General features: G+C 32.7%; 1 protein-coding gene across 2 annotated transcripts; it reads left to right on the forward strand.

The window, feature by feature from the left end:
• Window positions 1–843: 843 nt before the first annotated feature.
• On the forward strand, window positions 844–18668 carry LOC113511970 (uncharacterized). Of its 2 annotated transcripts, none has more exons than XM_026895712.3 (23): window positions 844–1015; window positions 1177–2076; window positions 3062–3214; window positions 3295–3404; window positions 3529–3685; window positions 3906–4038; window positions 4612–4742; window positions 5016–5219; window positions 5503–5646; window positions 6991–7167; window positions 7470–7605; window positions 8199–8333; window positions 8900–9107; window positions 9279–9444; window positions 9642–9800; window positions 9968–11732; window positions 11877–12075; window positions 12442–12625; window positions 13016–13194; window positions 13713–13906; window positions 14262–14456; window positions 14685–16025; window positions 16452–18668. In XM_026895712.3, exons 2-23 carry the CDS (start codon window positions 1267–1269, stop codon window positions 16652–16654), a joined length of 7083 nt encoding a protein of 2360 aa, XP_026751513.1. In that variant the 5' UTR covers window positions 844–1015; window positions 1177–1266; the 3' UTR covers window positions 16655–18668. The 2 variants fall into 2 exon arrangements, with proteins under 2 accessions (XP_026751513.1, XP_026751515.1); XM_026895714.3 differs by having other exon boundaries at window positions 14691–16025.
• The last annotated feature ends 2116 nt before the right edge of the window (window positions 18669–20784 follow it).

Here is a 20784-nt window from a genome sequence, read left to right on the forward strand (position 1 = left end):
ATAAACTTAGAATTTATAACGATGATTTCAAGGGGGGGGGGGAGGGGAGAACGCGGAGGTCGACCTGGTTTTTTATTTGATGGGTGAAAATGATATGGTAACCCCGCCTGCGCTAACGGGATACGCTGGCGGGCTACCGTTTTATCTTTACTGAAATAAAGGGTAATAGATGAGAATGAAAACAGGTCATTTTTTTTGTTTTATTAAGTAGTGCTAATTTAGATCAGTTTAGCACTGCGTTTGGTTTCCCTCGAGACACTGAACCCCTAAAATAAAAACAGTTTAGTTAGCCCATCATGATGAATTCATCAGGAATTAACCATGATTGTTTCCAGGGAGAACCGCGTAGAGGTTCACCTGGTTGGGTATATTGCTAGCAATGGGATTCTTAGTCACCATTACTAACAATTCTTTTCCCCCCAGGTCATACTGGTTAGGTAAAATGCTAGCAATGAGACCCTTAGTCTCCATTGCTAAAACTGGAAACGAGACGAGATATTAAAAAGAAACGAAAAGATTTTAGTATCACTGATTATGGAGTTACATGTTATTATGAGAAATAAAGAAAGCGGAGTTCATTTCATAGACTAGAAATTTAAATGACAACATTGGCCGACAGTCAACAAAATCAATAATGTTGCCATTATTTAAAAATATTGTCTTCAAACTTTAACCATAATGTTGTAAACAACAAGAAAGTGTTTTCCTTGACATATCACATATACAAACATTAAAATTGTACAAACATGTGATAATTTGATAAGCAATTTTATACCTTAAGTGCTTTCGTCAATAAAGTCTTTACAATTTACTGTGACGTCTTTCTGCAATTTTTGTAAACACGCTTGTCGAATACAGAATAGGTACACAATTTCTATAGTCAAATATGCTATTTATTGCGGAAGTAATGGCTTCCTAAAATTTAATTGCAAGCATTATTTTATTAGTGTTAATTAATATAGTAAACAAATAAGAGAATAAATGTAATGTTTTTCAGACATTACAAGTGTGTAAGGTGAATATTTGTTTTATCCGGCTTTAATTTCATGTCTCGTATTATGCCGCGTCCCGTGTACTACAAAGGATCATCCCGAAATGGGATTTGTTTGTATTTGACAAAATTACATTGTTTATTTCTGAGAGGACTGAGCCCTAATTGTTAGGATTGTGTTTTAGGTCTTGAAATATGAAATTGACAATTGAAGAGACAACTTGTAGATGCTGGATATGAAACCAGCAGAATTTTAAGAAGTTGATAATTTTACCATGGGTGATACGGGGGGTGCGAGTGCTCTTAGAAACAAGTTAAAAATGAGAGAGGAAGAGGAGGAAGATTCAGAAGAGACGTGGGATAGCGAGGACGATGATGAAACGATTGCGAGGATACAGCGTGCTCACTTTGCTCAGGCGGCAGCTATGAACCCAAGACGGCGAGCGCCCGCGCGCCCCAAACCCATGAGCCATAAAAGAAAAATGGAAGCAGTTAAACATTTCCATGATTTTACAAAAAAGCTCAAAAAAGACACAGGTATAAGAATTCGAAGTTTAGTTGGAAACAATATATTAGAGTTAAGTGATTTTTCTAGTGAAGCAAGTCAATCAGACAGTGATGGTTTATCAGAAGAGGAATTTGTGGTTAATCCCAGTGCAGTTCAGGAGTTAAATGAAGAAGATAATAGTTACATTGATCCAGAGACAGGTGATATTGTGGAAGCCAAGAAAGATTGTGTAAAAAAAGACCAGCAATTACCCTCGCAAGTCCCATTGGAAGAGAAACCTGAAACGCAACAAGTAGAAGAGCCTAAGACTCTTTCTATTAGTGATATTATTAATGAGGGTGATTTAGATCTAACTAAAAATGTGGAGATAGCAGAGGTGGAAGAAGGTGAACTCTGTCCAGAGAAATCTGCAGATGAATTATTAGGCATAAAACAAGAAGAAAGTAGTCAAGACTTTGATATTACAGAGAAATTAAAGGAAATGGGAGAAATAAGTGTGAAACCTGTAAGTAAAAAAGAGGAAGAAGAAAGTGAACCCTCAAATGAAAATGAAAAAAAAGCAGAGACTGAAGATGAGGTAAGATTTTAAAGGAATTATTATATATAAATAATAATAGTCCATAATATGATAGATAATAAAGAACCAATGTTCTGAAGTTAAAATTAATTTTAATATAATAAAACTGTAATTAGATGATATCTGTACATGAGAGGTATTTAAGAAAAGATTATATGAGCAATGATTTTTGTAATTTTATCCTGTCTGTCTTGTATTTTATCCTGTTTGTTCTAACATCAGGTAAAAACTATTGCACCAAATTGAATTTTTTTTATGCAACTTAGAATGGCAAACAAGCTGACAGCTCACCTGATTGAAAGTGGTAACTGTCACCTATAGACATGAGCAGTATCATGGACATAACAGAGTATACTGTTTCACCTATGATATTCCTCATGCGTTGCCATTTCTGAGGACCAATGTGTTATTCCTCTGTACCCTGTAAATTTACTGCCTTACAAATTTAATGGTTTAATAAAATTTGATATAATTATGTTTTATCTTGATATACTATCTAAAATTGGTTTTATTATTGTACTACTGAAATAAAAGCAGAGAAGTAGCATGAAAAAAGCTAGTAAGTACATAAAAGTATTGCAATAAGTTTTGTGTATATAAATAGTTAGGCATTATTATTATGATAGGTTTCTAAGTTCAGTACTTGTATCATTGTATGTGTTGTGATTACTGTAATGCTTAAACATTCTGTTTAATATCACAATGTCTTACTAATAAGATACAATTGTAATTAAAAATAAATTTATATGAGGAGTCTTAATAAAAGCAATGTTAGACAAAATAATAATTTTGTAAAAACTACTGTATCAAATTGAATGCTGCTTTTACAGTTGTGTTCTTAAATATCTCACTTAAAATCTGGTGTGTGTTTTATTTAGTTATGCCATCTAGAAGCGGCGAACACTTATTTTTAACGTTCATGGGTATGAAGTTGTATGCAAATGTTAATATTTTTTTAAATCTATTAAAAATATCACTTTTACAGAAAAAATCTCTTAACACAAATGCATTGAATGTTCGTCGAAATATCAGAGAGGTAATGGATGAGAAAAATTTAGATGCATCAACCCTTGCTGCTCAAAGGCAAGAATCTGAGCGCTTGGCTCGTGTCCAAGAACAACAAAGAATAATTAGAGAGGTATAAATCTTCTTATTTGTCATATAATGTAATTATGTTTTATGATTTTTCTGACCATTCTTTTGTTTAATATCTGATAGGTACAGAGGCAGATAGCATTAAACCGGCAAAACAAAATTCATCAGAAAACATTGTCATTATTACAAGGTGGATCATCAATTTTAAAGAAAATTCCTGGACAAAAATTAAAGTAAGTTTATTGTACTCTCAAAGATTCTTACTGCCAAGTATCTGGATGTCAATATTAAGTGAATATAAAAATGAAATAATATAAAAAACTATTTTATTAGAATGTTTACAACTTTTTGTTACAGTTTGCCAAACACAGTACTTGTCAAATTGCCTTCTGGTGAAATAAAGAAGACAATGAAGCAAGGGCAAGTGGAAGTTACTAAAGTCCCAAAGCCAACCACATCTGGTGCAATACCTGGGAAAGTAGGTAAAATGGAACAGAAGACTGATAGAAAAGAGGTCAGTAAGTTTATAATTCTTCTAAATTCAGAAACTATATGGCAACTAAGTAACTTTACATTTTTATTTAATTTTTGTAATTTTATTTTTAATAATTATACATTTTTTTTTGGATATTTATTAATAAATCTGTAAATATTTATTAAAATCTATTCATTAGTTTAATATGGAATTTTACATGTACATGCAAATTTATTCCATATAAATTTTTCAATTATAGGTAGTAGAAATTGTCGATAGTAGCAGTGGTGAGGAATCATCATCTTCATCATCAGATTCTGATGATTGCATAATGCTATCGGATTCTGAAGTGCCACCTAGTCCAGAAGCTGAAGAAGATCCTCATAACTCTGGTTTGTTCAGTGTTTTAGTTTCTTGGTTTAGGTACTAATGTAAAAAAGTTGTTTAAAAAGATCTATTTCATAGATATTTCTATTTTCATATCTAGCCTAACTTTAATTTGCTAGATTTAATTATAATTTAAGGACTTTTTCTGGTTTAATCTTTACATTTAGATTGAAAAAATGAAAATATAAATACATATCTTAAAGAATCATATCATCATATCAAACTTTTTGCCTGTAGTTGTCACGCTTGGTAGGCGGATTGGCAACCGCAGTTAGGCTTTAGAGTTGTTTTAAGAGGGATACTGCTTCCCATCCCTCGCCCTCTCTTAGTTGCCTCTTATGGCACTCATGGGAAAGGAAGGGATAGTCTATTCTATGGCCACATTCAGGACCACACGGCAAAACAATCATACTTATATACACACCATCATTTTAATTATTTCTATTGTAATGCAGAAAACCAAATTTTGTTGAAAACCCATCAGGTTGTCAGCTCCACATTTGTTACTATTTTGATGTGTGTGTATCTCTTAAATGAATTCTTAAATATGAGTTAATTTAAATGTCCTTTGTTACCAGGATTACATGTGAATGATGCTTACAATATTCCGGATGAACAAGGCCGAGTTTTAATCAACATAGGACATCCAGAGAATGAAGAAGATATATTCCTGGCTCCACAAATTGCTAGAATTATTAAACCACATCAGGTATATAATTTTTTATAAATATATAATTTTAAATAATTGACTCTGCTTTCATCTTTAACGTTAAGAAATAAGTGTAAGATATTTAAAATGAATTTTTATATTATTACTTTTATATAATTTTTTTTGTTCTTAACCTATAACTACTATGTGCCTGATATAAAGCAAAAAAATTTTTTTTTAATAAATCAAAATTTTTATGTCAGTATTATCAATATTGCACATTGTCTATGGTCCAGAAATTATTATTAAATATAATATTCTTATTTTTTTTAGATTGGCGGTGTAAGGTTTCTATTTGATAACATAATAGAATCGGTGGAGCGATTCTCAACATCGACAGGATTTGGATGCATATTAGCACACTCCATGGGCCTTGGAAAGACTTTACAAATTGTTTGCTTCTGTGATATATTCTTAAGACACACCAAATCAAATACTGTGCTATGCATCATGCCTATTAACACACTACAAAACTGGGTAAGACATTTGTTATTATTTTAATACATGCAACTTTATTTTAGCTAAAATAATCTTTTTCAATATATTATCTTACTCATATCATACAGAAGTTTATTATTTATTGGTTCTCAAAATATTAGTACGCAAATAAATCATATTTTAGTTTAATAATCCTAATTTACAGGATCAATAGTATATAGATAGAGGAAACCGCTAGTATTTTACATGCTTTATCTCCATCAAGATTTAATTGATATTCATAAAATATTTGTGATGTACATTTTATATTCTTTATATTTAGGTGGCAGAATTTAATATGTGGCTACCATTAGATGCGACAAATAGTCCTCTGGCAGCCCACGGGGAGGTCCGAGCGCGTAATTTCCCCATTTATGTACTCAACGATAGTCATAAGACACTTCAAATGCGCGCCAAAGTAGTCAAGGTAATGAGTTTGCATTTTTTAACATCAACAGTGTAAAATTATTTTTTAATATTTTTAGTTAATTACATCATTCTAAATTGTATAAAAAAAATCATTTAAGAGCGGCGTTATTTAATTTAAATCTGAACTATTTTAGTTTTTAGAAAGAAAGTAGTATCTCCATTATAATTCATTACATATAAATATGGAAAATACTTATATGTATATATATATATACATTTATAGTCGGTATATACCTATATCCTCACTTCACTTTTTGTTTACGAACACTTTATAGAACATTCATAGAATAAAGTTTAACTAAAATAAAGTATATATAATAAGTTTAAAAATCAGTATAGCACATAGGCTGTAGCAAACAGATATTGTGTAAATTGGTCGGAATATTATCACTACATAGTATAAAACAAAGTCGCTGTCGCTGTTTATCCGTCCCTATGTATGCTTAAATCTTTGAAACTACGCAACGGATTTTGAAGCGGTTTTTTTAATAGATAGATAATGATAAATTAAGGGGTTTCTAATGTGATGTCGTAAATAAACACATTTTTTGCGCTTACATTGCAAACGCTGGCTGAACTCCACGAGATAAATCCAAATAATGTACTACAGTATTGTACATCTTAAAAAGGGGAACAAAAAAGTCCGCAATGGTATATGTCTATCCGTTAAGAATAACCCGCAATAATCATTTTTTATCCTTTACATTTTACGGGGAAAAATAGCTTATTTACGAAATGATTTTAAGCAATATATAATAAAAAAAGATATTTTTTTATTATATTATATATTATGTAGGTATATTTATTATCAGCATTGTACCCGTGCGAAACTGGGGCGGGTCGCTAGTAACTTATATTTGTCAAATTTCTCGATAAATATTTTGTCATTCATGTCATCTAAGATCTATTTGAGCGTAAGTTGCATAAAAATTAGAGTTTCACGAAAATGATGTATTGGTGGCATTGTTTATATTATAATGTATTTACAATGCACATTTATAGTATTGCAAATTAATCCTTATTAGAATAAATACTTTTATATGTTACTGCGTAAAATGTATAATCTTTGTCTTTTACAGTAAGTAATTTGAGTAAATACTTTATAGGTTACGGCGATGAAAATATTTTTAGTAGAATGTAATTGAACTGCGTGGTGCATGGTGCCAAAAATGTGTTTAAGGAATTAGGAAGTAATTAGTTTGATTGTTTTATATCGATATATTATCGAAATATACGCTGACGAAATAAAAAAAAAAAAGCTAGTATTTAAATATTTTTACATTACATATTTGTCATTATCTTCAGTACCGGTATTTATAAATTATGTTTCTAATATGTTTAGGATTGGTCTACCACGGGTGGAGTACTGATGATAGGTTATGAATTATATAGACTTTTAAGTATGAAAAAGGACAAAAAACCTCGTAAGAAAAAGAAAGCTGATGCGAAACAGGAAACTGAAAAAGAGAAGGAAGAAAAGAAAACTGACAAACTTGACATTACTAATGAAGATACACAGGTATATAAAATTATGAAATCTGTTAAATAGTTGCTTTTTTTCATAATAAAACTTCTCTTTTTCACCCATTGTCTCTATTTCGTTCCCTATCCATTTTGTTCAATAGTAATGTAGTTAAAATGTGCCAAAGAAAATTGTCAAATTACATAGTTTTTGTTTTGTTATAGAATGTATCTTTATTGAAAAATATTAATGCTTCTAATTCAGATGTATTATGTAAATTAAAATCAAACTGTGTAATTCACAGTTCGATTCTAGTTACATCCTGCTGCAACAAATAAAATAGTTGTTTTATAATATAGATTTCAGATGAATCAAAACTAGACAAAGAAGATGGTGATACGCAAGGAAAACTAGAAGTTGAGAACAAAGATGAGGCTAAGAAAGATGAGAAAAAAGAAGATACACCCACTGATGAAGAGAAGAAACTTTTAGATGGTGAGTTATGCTAGTAATTTATTTAATTGTGGTTGTATCTCTCAAGTCACTAAGATTATTTCTTTATAAGAGAAACTTATATTTGTAACGGGTTGGGCCATGTATATCTGTAGTCTGGTTTTTCATAATATCTGGTTATTTTAGAAATGGATAATTTGATTTTCGAATTCTTACAATTTAGTAAAGGTCTTGTGTAATGTCATTAAATGCTAACCATGTAGCATTTCCTTACAAACTTACTTTTCGTTCTTTTGTTCTGTTATAGCAATATTATATATTGTTATATCATCAAGTAGTAATTAAAAGCTGAAACTTACTGAATAGAAATAGAAATTTATTAAAATAGAAATTTATTATTTGACAAAAATATAAAGTTATAACACAAGATACAATGGGTTCCACACTAGGCGAACTTGTATCGTGGGCACCCGATAAAAATTAACAATTCACAATGTTACAATAAAAAGTACATTGTGGGCGAGTATTAATATAAAAGAAAAGGAATATAAAATTGACAACGATCATTTGCTGAATAGGCAATCTCGAAATATCAAATGATATGATACATGAATATTAAATTTGTTTTCTTACAGAGATGTATGAAGCTCTCGTTCGCCCAGGTCCTGATTTGGTTATCTGTGATGAAGGACATAGAATAAAGAACTCCCATTCAAATATATCTTATGCTTTGAAACAGATGAGAACTAAACGAAGAATAGTTCTGACTGGTGAGTTTATATTGAGCATACCTATAACCTGTAAAACATTTTCTTAAGTTTCATTAATATTATCATACCTAATTGCACAACAATTAATTCATTACCCTAAGGTTGTCTTGAAAAGATTGCCCTCAGCAATAAGACCGCCTTATCGTACTTATACAATTGTATCGTTATATTCATTAATTGTCTTGCTTATTTCCTATATTGTATAATGCAAATAAAGTATACTCATTCATTCATTCATTAATATATTAATGCACATAAGAAATTAAATAACAAATTACGAATACTTAACAAGAAATCAAACTTCCAAATATAAATTAAGTATTTCTGATCTAGTATTAGATGAGAATTATGTGTCGAATTAAAATATATATAATGTGCCTTATAAAACATGGTCTTATAAGACACATTATATATATTTTAATTCAATCAACTTCACTATGTGGCTGCTCTTTTTTACATTTTTCGTTAAGTATAGTTTGTTATGCATATGCATACTTCATTAATATTGATATATGAATAAACAACTTAAATTTCAATTCAATTTCGTATCTATTATCTTATTACAGGATATCCACTCCAAAACAATCTCCTTGAGTACTGGTGTATGGTTGATTTTGTTCGGCCAAACTATCTCGGTAGCAAAACAGAGTTTTGTAATATGTTTGAGCGTCCAATACAAAATGGTCAATGTATAGACTCTACGCCGCAAGACATACGTCTTATGAGATATAGAGCCCATGTACTGCATTCCTTACTTGTGGGGTTTGTGCAAAGGTGAGTGAACTATAATAATAATCACATAATTTCTAAAACAAATCTTACTGTTGAAATTTATATAAATTGACATCATTAAGAAATATTGCTGATATCAATAATTTGTGAGCATTATTTAATGTTTTTTATGATATAAAAATGTTGATATAAACACCTTTATTATATTTGCAGACGATCGCATGCAGTGTTACAGTCCACCTTGCCGCAAAAAGAAGAGTATGTACTTTTAGTACGTATGACGCCATTACAGAGGAAGTTATATGATAGATTTATGAATGAAGTGGTTCGGTCTACATCTGTTCCTAACCCATTGAAAGCGTTTGCTATTTGTTGTAAGGTAAGTTAATTTTTTCTTATTTATATTTTATATAAAAAAATCACCAAATGTGTTACTAAATGCTAAATTCTATATTTTTGCAATAAATATTTGAAATGTGAATATGGTTTGAGTACCAAGTAATAAATGTTCATGTGACATTAAAAATAATTAATTATGAATTGAATTTGAACTCCATATTGTTACAAATATTTCAGATATGGAACCATCCAGATGTTTTATATAACTTTCTTAAAAAACGAAGTGAAGCAAATGCTGCCATTGAAGAAGATTTGGATCTAGAGGAGTTGGGTGGTGTGACAAAAGCTGGTCGTGCTAGGAATAAGGCACCTCCGCGTAGAGCCGCTAAACCTAGGGTAATTTATTTTTCTTTATAATTTTCTGTTATTATGTATTATTTCTCCTTGTTATCTTTTTTTCTAAAGACCAAAGTGCCAGTTATCTTTCTTCCTATTGTTTTTTTAAAGTTAAGTATCAAGTAAAATGTTTATATATATACTTATTTAACTTATAACCTTTACAGGGTAACTCAAAGAAACCAGCGGCAACTATTCCTCCAAATACTACAACAGCGCCAGCTCCCCCTCGATCAGACTCCAATGTATATGGTAACCCACCATACCCACCTAATGGACCATATGGACCTCCCAATGCATACAGACCGGAGCAACCTAGCGGTTCTTATCCGCCCTACCCAAATTATCCGAATCCAGGACCTGGTTACTATCCTCCAAACCAGAATTATAATCAAAATTATGATAATAATTATTATCAACAGCAACCACCTTATAATAATGATTACCCTAATCAGTACCCTTCAAATAATTCCAATTGTACTCCAGGATATAATCAGAATTACTGGGGAAATGGCAATTATTATGGTGGTGGTAATTCTGGTGGTTACTTAGTGGATAATGCACAGTATCCAAATAATCAACCACCACATGACTATAGAAACAACCCACCTCCTGAATACAATAATCCACAACAATATCCACCGAATTACAACACACCTTCAGGAGAACAACCTTATCCTGATAATGCAATGCAACCATACTCAGGTAATCAGGAAGCTTATGGAAACCAACAGAGACCTCCGTATCCGACGTATAATCAACCAGGGTACCCAGAATATAGTGCTAATACTGCGTCGCCTTATCAAAATAACACACCCTCACAAGAGTACCCAAATCATCCTTACCCACCGCCTGCATATGCTGGCAATTCTTCATATCCACCTAACACATCCAACACATTTAATCACTATGATGGCTCTCAAAATTATCCAGGGTATCCAAATGCCCCAAACAATCAAAACAATGTGCCACCTGTTCAAAATTTACCCAATCAGCCGGTAAAAACGGAATCAACTATTACTCCAACTTTTCCAACAAATGAGACTAAACCTGAACCTAATATGTCTCAAAATGTGCCACCTACACCATATGGAGATCCAAGCTATGCATATCAAACAAATACGCCAAGCTATCCTGACCAACAAGGAAACACTAATGGCAATTATCCTTGTCAATATCCTAGTTTTCCAGCACATTTAGAAACTAAACCTCCTTTGGGAAGTGCAAGTTCGGGAAGTCCAGTTACATCTTGGCCTATCACAGAGATTAAGACTGAGATTGACAAATTGAAAAGTGAAGAAAAAATTGAAATGAAATCAGAATCAGATGGTGAAGTTAAAATTGAAGACTTGGATACAAAAAAAATTGTTAAAAATGAAATAAAAAAACAACCAACAGATATGGTTCCACCTACAATTACTAAACCAGAAAACTCAAAGAAAAATGAAAAGGACACAAAAAGTGATGTTTCTGAATCTGAAGAAGTGGATACCCCAAAGAAAGGAAGGTCGAAAGGTAAAGGTAGGGAAAATAAGAAGTCAGAAAAGGCGAAACCTAAGAGTAGATCTAAAGCTAAAGGCAGAAAAGACAGAAAAAAGTCGAAGGAGAAAAATGACAACGATTCCGAATCTGAAGATAGTGACAAAGAAGAAAAACCTAACAGGGAAGAAGAATTGGCCATGGTCAAAAAGGCAGAAGAAATGACTTACGATTGGGCATCTGAATTATTGAAAGATTATATACCAGGTATAATCGAAAATTCTGCGAAGATGGAATTGTTTTTTTATATTTTGAATGAAAGTATTAAGCTTGGCGATAGAATATTATTATTTAGTCAAAGTTTGTTTACATTGAATTTGATTGAAGATTTCTTAGAGAAAAATTATATTCCTGGAACAAATTGCTTGTGGGAAAGAAATACAAGTTATTATCGTAAGTATTTACCTTTATATAAAAGAATTTATACATAATTGTTTAATTTCCTATTAATTATAACAAAAAAGATACAATTATCACTTTTGTTGATTAATTGGTAATTTTAATTGATAATTTTAACCAAAATATTTTTTTATACAGGGTTAGATGGATCTACGCATGCTCTTGAGCGCGAAAAACTAATAAACGAATTTAATACCAACCCACATATCTACTTGTTCCTGGTGTCGACGCGCGCGGGTTCTCTCGGCATCAATCTTGTGGGTGCGAACCGTGTCATCGTCTTTGATGCTAGCTGGAATCCTTGCCATGATACACAGGCTGTCTGTCGGGTGTATAGGTAATGTATCCACTTTATTATATCTTCACATACATCGTGATTTTTCTATTCGTAATCTATTAATCCACTGTAACTCAATATTTTTCAATGGTTCACTGTCAGACATCTTTCTATCACTACTTAGAGCTACGTGGGACCACGTGGAGGTCCACTTGAATAGGAAGCACTGCTAGTAATGAGGCTGGAATTTCCCATCACCTTTCCCTCATGATTAACTTTGTTCCAGGGAATGTAAAAATAAGTCAATGGGAAACAATTTTATATTCACATTTATTATATTAGTGTCTTAGTAAAATTTTTTTTTCTTTCGTAAATAAATCATCGTTAAAGTACAGTTTACATTTGTTTATTATCTTTATCTTTTAGGTACGGTCAACGAAAACCTTGTTTTGTATATCGCTTCGTGATGGACTGGTGCCTCGAAAAGAAAATTTATGATCGTCAAATCAACAAACAGGGTATGGCGGACCGTGTCGTCGACGAATGTAACCCAGACGCAGTACTATCTATGAAGGAAATCACCAATCTTTGCTTTGATAATGATGAAAAGGTAACATTTGATTGTACTGTTATCCATTTTTATTTGATGAACAGTTTTGGTTTCCAGTCTCTATGTTACTAAGATATTTTTTTTTGATGGGTGAAAATGGTATAGTAGTAGCCTGCGCTACCGGGATACGCTGGCGGAGCACCAGTGAACGGTGATAGATGAGAATGAAAACAGGTCAGTTAGCCCGTCATGATGAATTCATCAGGAATTAACCATGATAGTTTCCAGGGAGAACTTCGAGGAGGTCGACCTGGTTGGGTATATTGCTAGCAATGGGATTCTCAGTCTCCATTACTAACAATCCCTTTCCCCCCAATTACTAAGATATTTAATGATTCTACATATTTGACCACATTGTAAAACCTGTGTAAGCCACTGATTGTTTTTTAGGAATCTGAGCCAAAAGATCTATCAGCATTTAAAGACAAATACATAGACGTATTGATGCAAGGAATCATATCTGATCATGGAAAACTCCTCAGCAAGGAACCATTCCAACATGAGTCACTACTAGTTGACAGAAAGGAAAAGAAGTTATCTAGTGCAGAGAAAAGACTTGCACAAAGAGGGTAATATATTATGTTTATTGCAATTTATGCAGCATTTGAATGGAATATTATTGTTTATTGTTATATTGTTTTTTTTACTCATGGACTTTAGCTACCCTCTAACAACCTGCTCTCCCACTGTATTGAGTTTACTTAATGAGATCTTTTTCAGAGATAAATCCTTAAATATTTATATTTTTATATATATTTTCCTATAAATATTTATAAACATATTATCTATGTAATTTACAAGTGATATATATATATATATATATATATATATATATATATATATATATATATATATATATATATATATATATATATATATATATATATATATCAGTCTGAATTCATATAAATCTATTGTAATGTTTTGAATTTTCTTTGAAATGTACTCTTTAACATAGATTAAGAATTATTCTTGCGGTTTAGGACCGATTCTTAATTAAAGTGGATCAGTAGGTTTTAATTTTGATGAATAAAGAGGAAGAGGATTTATATATAAAGGTTGTATATTATGTATATGTCTGGGGTAGATATGAGCTAGAGAAGAAGGCGGCGCTGGCACCGAAGCCGGCGGCAGCATACCGTACTGTACGTACGGCGGATGGCAGCGTGGTGCAGCGGCCTGTCGCCTCCGTGCGACCCATGCAACATGGCGCGCGCTGGATCCCTGCCGACGTGTGGCGCCGCCAGGGCATGACCGCGCAAGAAATGACGCTGCCATTAGGTAACTGATATCACACACAAGCCTCATTATTATTGCACACAACATCCTACTACACCACACTTTACGTACACTACTCCATTATACCACATTATACACACGTTCAAAACGTCACATTATACACACATCCAAAACGTCACATTAAACTTCCACACCATTGTACAACATAAACACATTGCATCATCATCAAGTACAGTGTATAATATGTGTAAATAGTTATCTCTTTTATTTAATGTGTATTTGTTATTTTCATCTATCCATATTTCATTCATAATAGTACTAATATTGACATAATAACACTCATAATAGTATTAAATATGAATAATATTTAACTCATATTATATTTTTATTTTAATAGATGTAGTGATTCCAACAAATTCAGCTGAGAAAACGAATATCGTATTGAAAGCTGGTCAACGTGTTATGGTGTTAAAATCACCGAAGGGAATTTATATGCAGCTTGAATCTGGGAAGATTATTGCTATCAAGACTTCATTTAAAGGCTTAGGACAAAAAGGAGGAGATAATAAGGACAACCCTGTCGGAAAAAAAGGTATGTAAAAATTGTGATAGTTCTATTATGTAGTTTTGCTTATGTAAATAAAAAGAATTCTGTGTTAATTTAGGATCTGGTTTAGCAGTTTACCATAGTTTATTTAAATCCACTATAAGCATCTTTGAGTAATAGAGATCCAAATATCTTAGTAAAGTTTAACATTTATAATATCATTTTTTTTTTTTAATATTATATAAAGTTTTACTAAAATGATTTTTTCTCTAGTTTTAGGTGGTCGTCCAACATCCACGAATATACCTGGCTCCCTTAAAAATAATTCAGCAATAACAATCACATCTAAAACGGGCGCGAGACCTGGTTATCAGCGAGTTTTAGCTCGACCCTCGATGGTTGGTCAAAACAAGTTAGCCAGACCTATGCTTCCAGGTCAAAAAATAGCCGATATAAGAAATCGACTAGGGGAATTAAGAGCATATTCTGGTATGCGTCCAAGAACACCTCTTCAACATGGAAGGATAATGCGTCCAAATTTGTCAGGATCTGTAAGCATAACGAAAATAACGAAAGATTCCAAGAAGTCAGATAATGAAAATAATGAAAATAATACTACAAATAAAATGGATGTTGGTTCTGAAGATGACACTCAAGTATTAGATAGTGATGACGAAGTTTCCTACAAGCAAAATAAGGCAGAGGCATCGTCGAGTAATAAATTTAAGAATAGCAATAATAGAATTGAACATTCAGAAGATTCCAAATCTTCTGATGGTACAGAAAAATCTAAGAGTGAATCTGAATCAAAAAGGTCTGAATCTATTGTTCTTACAACAGATGAAAAATTACCACCAGAAGAAAATTTAGAAACCAAAACTGCAGATCATACTATTGATATGTCTATGGCAGCACGTGAAAAGGTTGAGCAATTCGAATCTGCCAATGCTGCTGATCGTGTGGAGAGAAAAATCAATTTACTGAAAAATTACAGACATCAACGCTTAAGCAGCAGACCCCAGACTGAATCGAGTTTAAGTCAATTAGAAAGAACTGCAAGTGTACTAAATAAAGAAGGAATGCCCGATTTTCGGAAAAATTTAGATGACATAACTCAATCATATTCTCCAAGTAATGATGAAAAACCTAGCATTAAATCTAAGAAGAAAAAATCTCCGAATAAATCAGAATTAGCAGTAGAATCCCAAATTAACGAAAGGCAGCTTCCATCTAATTCTAACATGTCCCATAGTGTAACAAATCTCTTAAGTTCAGGCAACGCATCGCAAAAATGTAGAAAAAATGAACAAAATACTGCCCCCGTTGCGCCATTAGAAAATACTGCACTCAATTCTCAGTCTAGAATAATCAGTAGACCACCGATGTCTAACGTGCCCCATGACATGTCGATAAGTGGAATGGCCCATCCACATATACTCCCTGGACAGCCTTTGAGGCCTGCTAAACCACAACCAACCAGTGTAGTCCATGCTGGTATGGATGTCACAAAGAATTCAGCATCTCCGAATGTAGCGCACTCTCAGAGTCCCATGACGCCTCAGGCATATCCACCTGCCAACCCTCCACCAGAGGGTACTTATGGACAATATCCAGGTAAATATCACTTATCACTGTTATTTTCTATTATGATTTAAAACTAAACAATGTAACTTATTATAATTTAAAGCTTTAGTCACGAGAAATAATTTCAAACTTGACAAAATTAATATCGGAATAACACCAGAGACCTTAACATGTCGTTAAATAGGATCAATAAAATAAATAATGTCGCATTAGATATACAAAATTGAGAACTTCCTTTTATAAATGAAAATATTAATCGTGAATGAGTGTTAAATCTTTGGGAAACTTTTATCGTCATAATAAAATTTGAATAATATCTGGCATTACAGAAATTTTATTTACAAGACATACTTATGGCATGTTAGTTCGCGTTGATTCAAAATTTTGCCCTTCATATGCAGAGACTAATGCATGTCCTAAGAAAAAATGTAATTTAACGTATTATTTATTTCTCAGCTTATGGAATGCCGCCGTACGGGACATACCCAAACCCGGCGTATTACGGCGGGTATGGCAGTGCAGGCTATTACGGTCCGTACAGCGCGGGGGCGCCACCGTACTCGGGAGCGATGCAGGGCGCGGGGCCGGTCGCGGGCGCGGTGGCGGGCGCGCCCCCGCTAAACGCTCCCGACTACCTACCGCCTAACCCACAGTGGTAAACTCCCAGACTGAGGAATATCGGCAACCGATATCGGGAACATTATATCGCGAATCGCTACGATACGGCGAGTCCCGTACGCGGGTGCGGCGTGACTGATTTTTACGTTTATTGCGTACGTACGTGTAGTGTGGCTTTAAATGACGTTACTGTGACGATTTCTAAACTAGACGGCAAATGACTTTTACGTCGTGTTAAGTTGATATTTCTGTATGGATATTCGGTCTGTATTGATTGCAATTTCTCCTTACTATTTATAAGAAATCGTTCTATTAATGTTAAACACTTTCAGTCACTTGTTAAAACGACAAAAGAGTGAAATATTAAAATTTCTTTTACATTTATGGGTGAATTAATGTCCATATTTATATGTTTAAATAAAATTTTAAACTTATGCTCCTTTGCGATGTTGATTTTTAAAACAGCATTTACACTTCAATTACAATTTGCGGCAGATAATTTGAACAAATGAACAAAACTATAGGAAATAAATAAAACTAATAAAAGAATAAAACCATAGTTTAAGCAGTAAATATTTTTATACGCAAAATTACTACTGCTTATGTAATGGTACTTAAATCTTGTTCAAGTCATTTTCCGTTACTTGTACATTGATTGAAGGCGATTAACAGACATCAAGTACTTATTACATGTATTTGAAATAAATGTTAATGAGTATACGCAGTTAGAATTTTTTATGAACAAATTTAATTTTAACCATATTATTGTCTAAATTCTTGTATTATTACAATATAATATAAATAGTTGGTGAGTGTAGAAAAATTTCAAGTACAGAATATTCAACCCCATTAGTATGAATGGTTAGATGTTTAGTAAAGTCTTTCCATTACTGTGGCTATGGATTGGTCGATGGATGTGATACGTTGCTAATCTAGTATTAAGTCGAATATAGCGTGTATGGAATATTTATCAAAATATTTTAGCTTAGATAGATAGGCGCCCATAGGTATCCTAGATTATTTAGTTCTCATTTAATCATTCAACAGGACCGTGATAAGTGTTTATTAATATATATACAAATTAGATGTATGCAGTTTCTATGCGTATAAACCGTTTATCTGATCTTATTTTTGTGTTTTAGCACAATGTGATCTGAACGTGGAAATCTATTATGAACCTATCTTAGGAAATTATTTGTAAATTTCTATTTTTTCTTTGGTGTGTTTTTGAATATAATTTTATTTGTATGCATTTTAGGTTGTGTTTCTAAGACAGTGAGATTATTAAGCAGGCTCAAAGCTTTTTCTTAAAAATGTTTTACTGATTTAAAAATGCGACTTTTTTACACTAATGTATATTTTAATACGAAGTGAGTGACCAGTGTATGTATTGTATATAGCAATGTCTTTTTTAGGTCTTGCCTATAATTATGGCGATAGAATTTTGCCTAAGTTGTAGAATTATCCTTAAATCATACTCATCTCTATTGATTTATTATATACAGAATCCCTTATACGAAACATCATCGTAATTATTAGGACTTAAAAAGAATTAGTGAAAGATTAATAGTTTAAAAATTATTCAAAGTATAATTAAAATTGAAGTCTGATTTAGTGATGTCACAATGGTAGTAATAATGTATGTTATCCTTCAGCAGTATTATTTATTTACTTATGTATGTCATGTACCTATGCCATTTGGAATGTAAGAGATTTATGGACTAGTATAACACAGTTCAACTTAATTTTTTTTTAATATTTGAATTTGGTAGAAGTTTTTTAGAAGTGTGAATTTAATTAAGAAAAGCCTACTAATTTATGACATCGATTTTAGCTTAATTTTTGTGTGTACTTTTAATCTGCATACACACCAGAAAAAAAGTAGAAACATCTATACTACTTTTAAATTAATATATTTTTTCTCTTTATTTATATGTTGTCCTGTGTACAAATAATATTCGGCATTACTGTTCGAAGTGATACATAACATTGCATTTTAAATTGGTCAGATAGTACTGTACCGGAGATATCCAATAAAGAAATACCGTAACAGTATTTGTGATTTCATTATATATTACCGAGAGAGACTTTGTACAAAAATCGTTTGATTGGGTACCTCTGTCTCATTCGTATTTCAACTGTGAAGCAGTTGATTGCGTGGCTCTGTTTCGGTTTGAAAGGTGGGATATGGCAGTGAATTTACAGGATACAGAGGCATAACACTAGTTTTCAGAAACGGCAATGCATGGGGGGGGGGGGGGGTTATATGGGCGAAACAGTATACTCTGTTATGTCCATGGTAGCGCTCATGTCTATAACAACAGTTACCACTTCCCATCAGGTGAGCCGTCAGCTTGTTTGCCACTCTAAGTTGCATAAAAAATATAATATTTAATAACTGTATGTTACATTACCGCTTAGTCCCGTTTTTTTTGCTTAATTGCATAAAATTCGGTATCGACGTATCGTCAATGACCAGCACAGCATCATGAACTTGTGTTGCGATAACTTTCTAATGTAATCCAAATATATTTAGTAGGTATAGTTATTTTGAAAATTGTTAGAATGTAACTATGCAGCTTTGTCCTCAGAGAGAATTTCCAAAAATTTCAAGAAAAGATCATGTCACCACATAAAGAACCGACTGCATTTGGTTTGGAGAAGATGTGCTTGGTGTATAAAGGGACGTTCAAATATTATGTAACGCAATTTTAGAAGATTTTTGACTCCTTCTCATTCCATGTAACGTGTCGTAACATTTTGCTCTCCTCCACTGCCATCCCTATAAGTCACATAACACCTAAGCGATTATTCTTACCTAAAAGTCAACTAACGATTGTTGACAACGAAAACAAAAATAATGTATAACACTGTCTAGGGATTCTCCGTAAAATAATGGGTTTTGTGAATGGATGGATAATTGCCAACTTGAACGATTTTAAACCCAAGTTTTTTATTTAAATATAGGTTTCTCCAAAAGACTATAGTATGGGGTTCTTCAAAAGAGGTGTAAAGCGGTTTCTTTAGAATCGGCAATACGCGCGTAATGCCCCTGGTATTGCAGTCGTTCATGGGCTACGGTAGCTGCTTACTACCAGGCGGGCCGTATGTTTGTTTGCCTACTCAGTGGTATAAAAAAACTTACGTAACGCGTTGTTCGAATCTCCCTCCCTCCCGTGTAACCCCCCGTATTGTTTTACAAACATTTACGAATGCTTACAGTTTTTAAAAACATCACTATTCTAAAAAAAATTGTTGTATTCACAATGTAGTGAACTTGAAAAGAATCGCTCTTCCCTCGCTAAATATTTTAACTTCTGGAAACATTAAAAATTATGCGTAGATTTGTTTATAGTACCATTAAACGATTGAGTGAGATGCACAGAGCAAGTAATTATAATGAGATGTTTAGTATCGATAACAGAAAGAGTTTGGGTCGGCCTCGCTCTTTTCGAACTTCAGCTGTAGACAAGGCAATAAAAGCTCGAATTAGAAAAAATCTGCTAGAAAACAGAAGTTGATGGTATTGTAAATGGGATTAAGTAAATACGGTATAGAAGGTGCTAAATGTAGATCTTGGACTACGTGCCTTCCGAAAAAATAGGGTATTTTCTAAATTAGAGCTGCCCAAATCATGGCCCGCGGGCCACATGCGGCCCAGGTCTTGAATTGATGCGGCCCGAGGCTTGAATTAATGCGGCCCGCTAATTTTCATAGCCCTGTTCTTAATAATCGTTAATGGAATTGCATGTCGGAAAATGTCGGGTTTTGTTGAAGGGGTACGGTTGATTTGGAACTCCTTAGTGAAACAAACATTAGGTGTTGCAATACAAGATTCACCACAAGCTACACAAACATGACTATTATACGTACTTATATATACTTAATACTTATAATTATTTTCCTTAATGTTTTACTCTGTTAATTTTCTTAATTATACAATACCTACTTGTACAACAATTAGTTCATTACCCTAAGGTTGTCTTGAAAAGATTGCTCTCAGCAATAAGACCGCCTTACTGTATTTATACAATAGTATCGTTATATTTATTAATTGTGTTGTTTTCCCCCTATATTGTATAATGCAAACAAAGTATACTCATTCATTCATTCATTCATTCTTGATACACAAGCATGAATAAAATTTACTTCATACAACTTGAAGATTGGC

This window comes from Galleria mellonella, unplaced genomic scaffold, assembly GCF_026898425.1.
Source record: "Galleria mellonella isolate WM207_F2 unplaced genomic scaffold, CSIRO_AGI_GalMel_v1 utg117, whole genome shotgun sequence".
Taxonomy (NCBI): domain Eukaryota; kingdom Metazoa; phylum Arthropoda; class Insecta; order Lepidoptera; family Pyralidae; genus Galleria; species Galleria mellonella.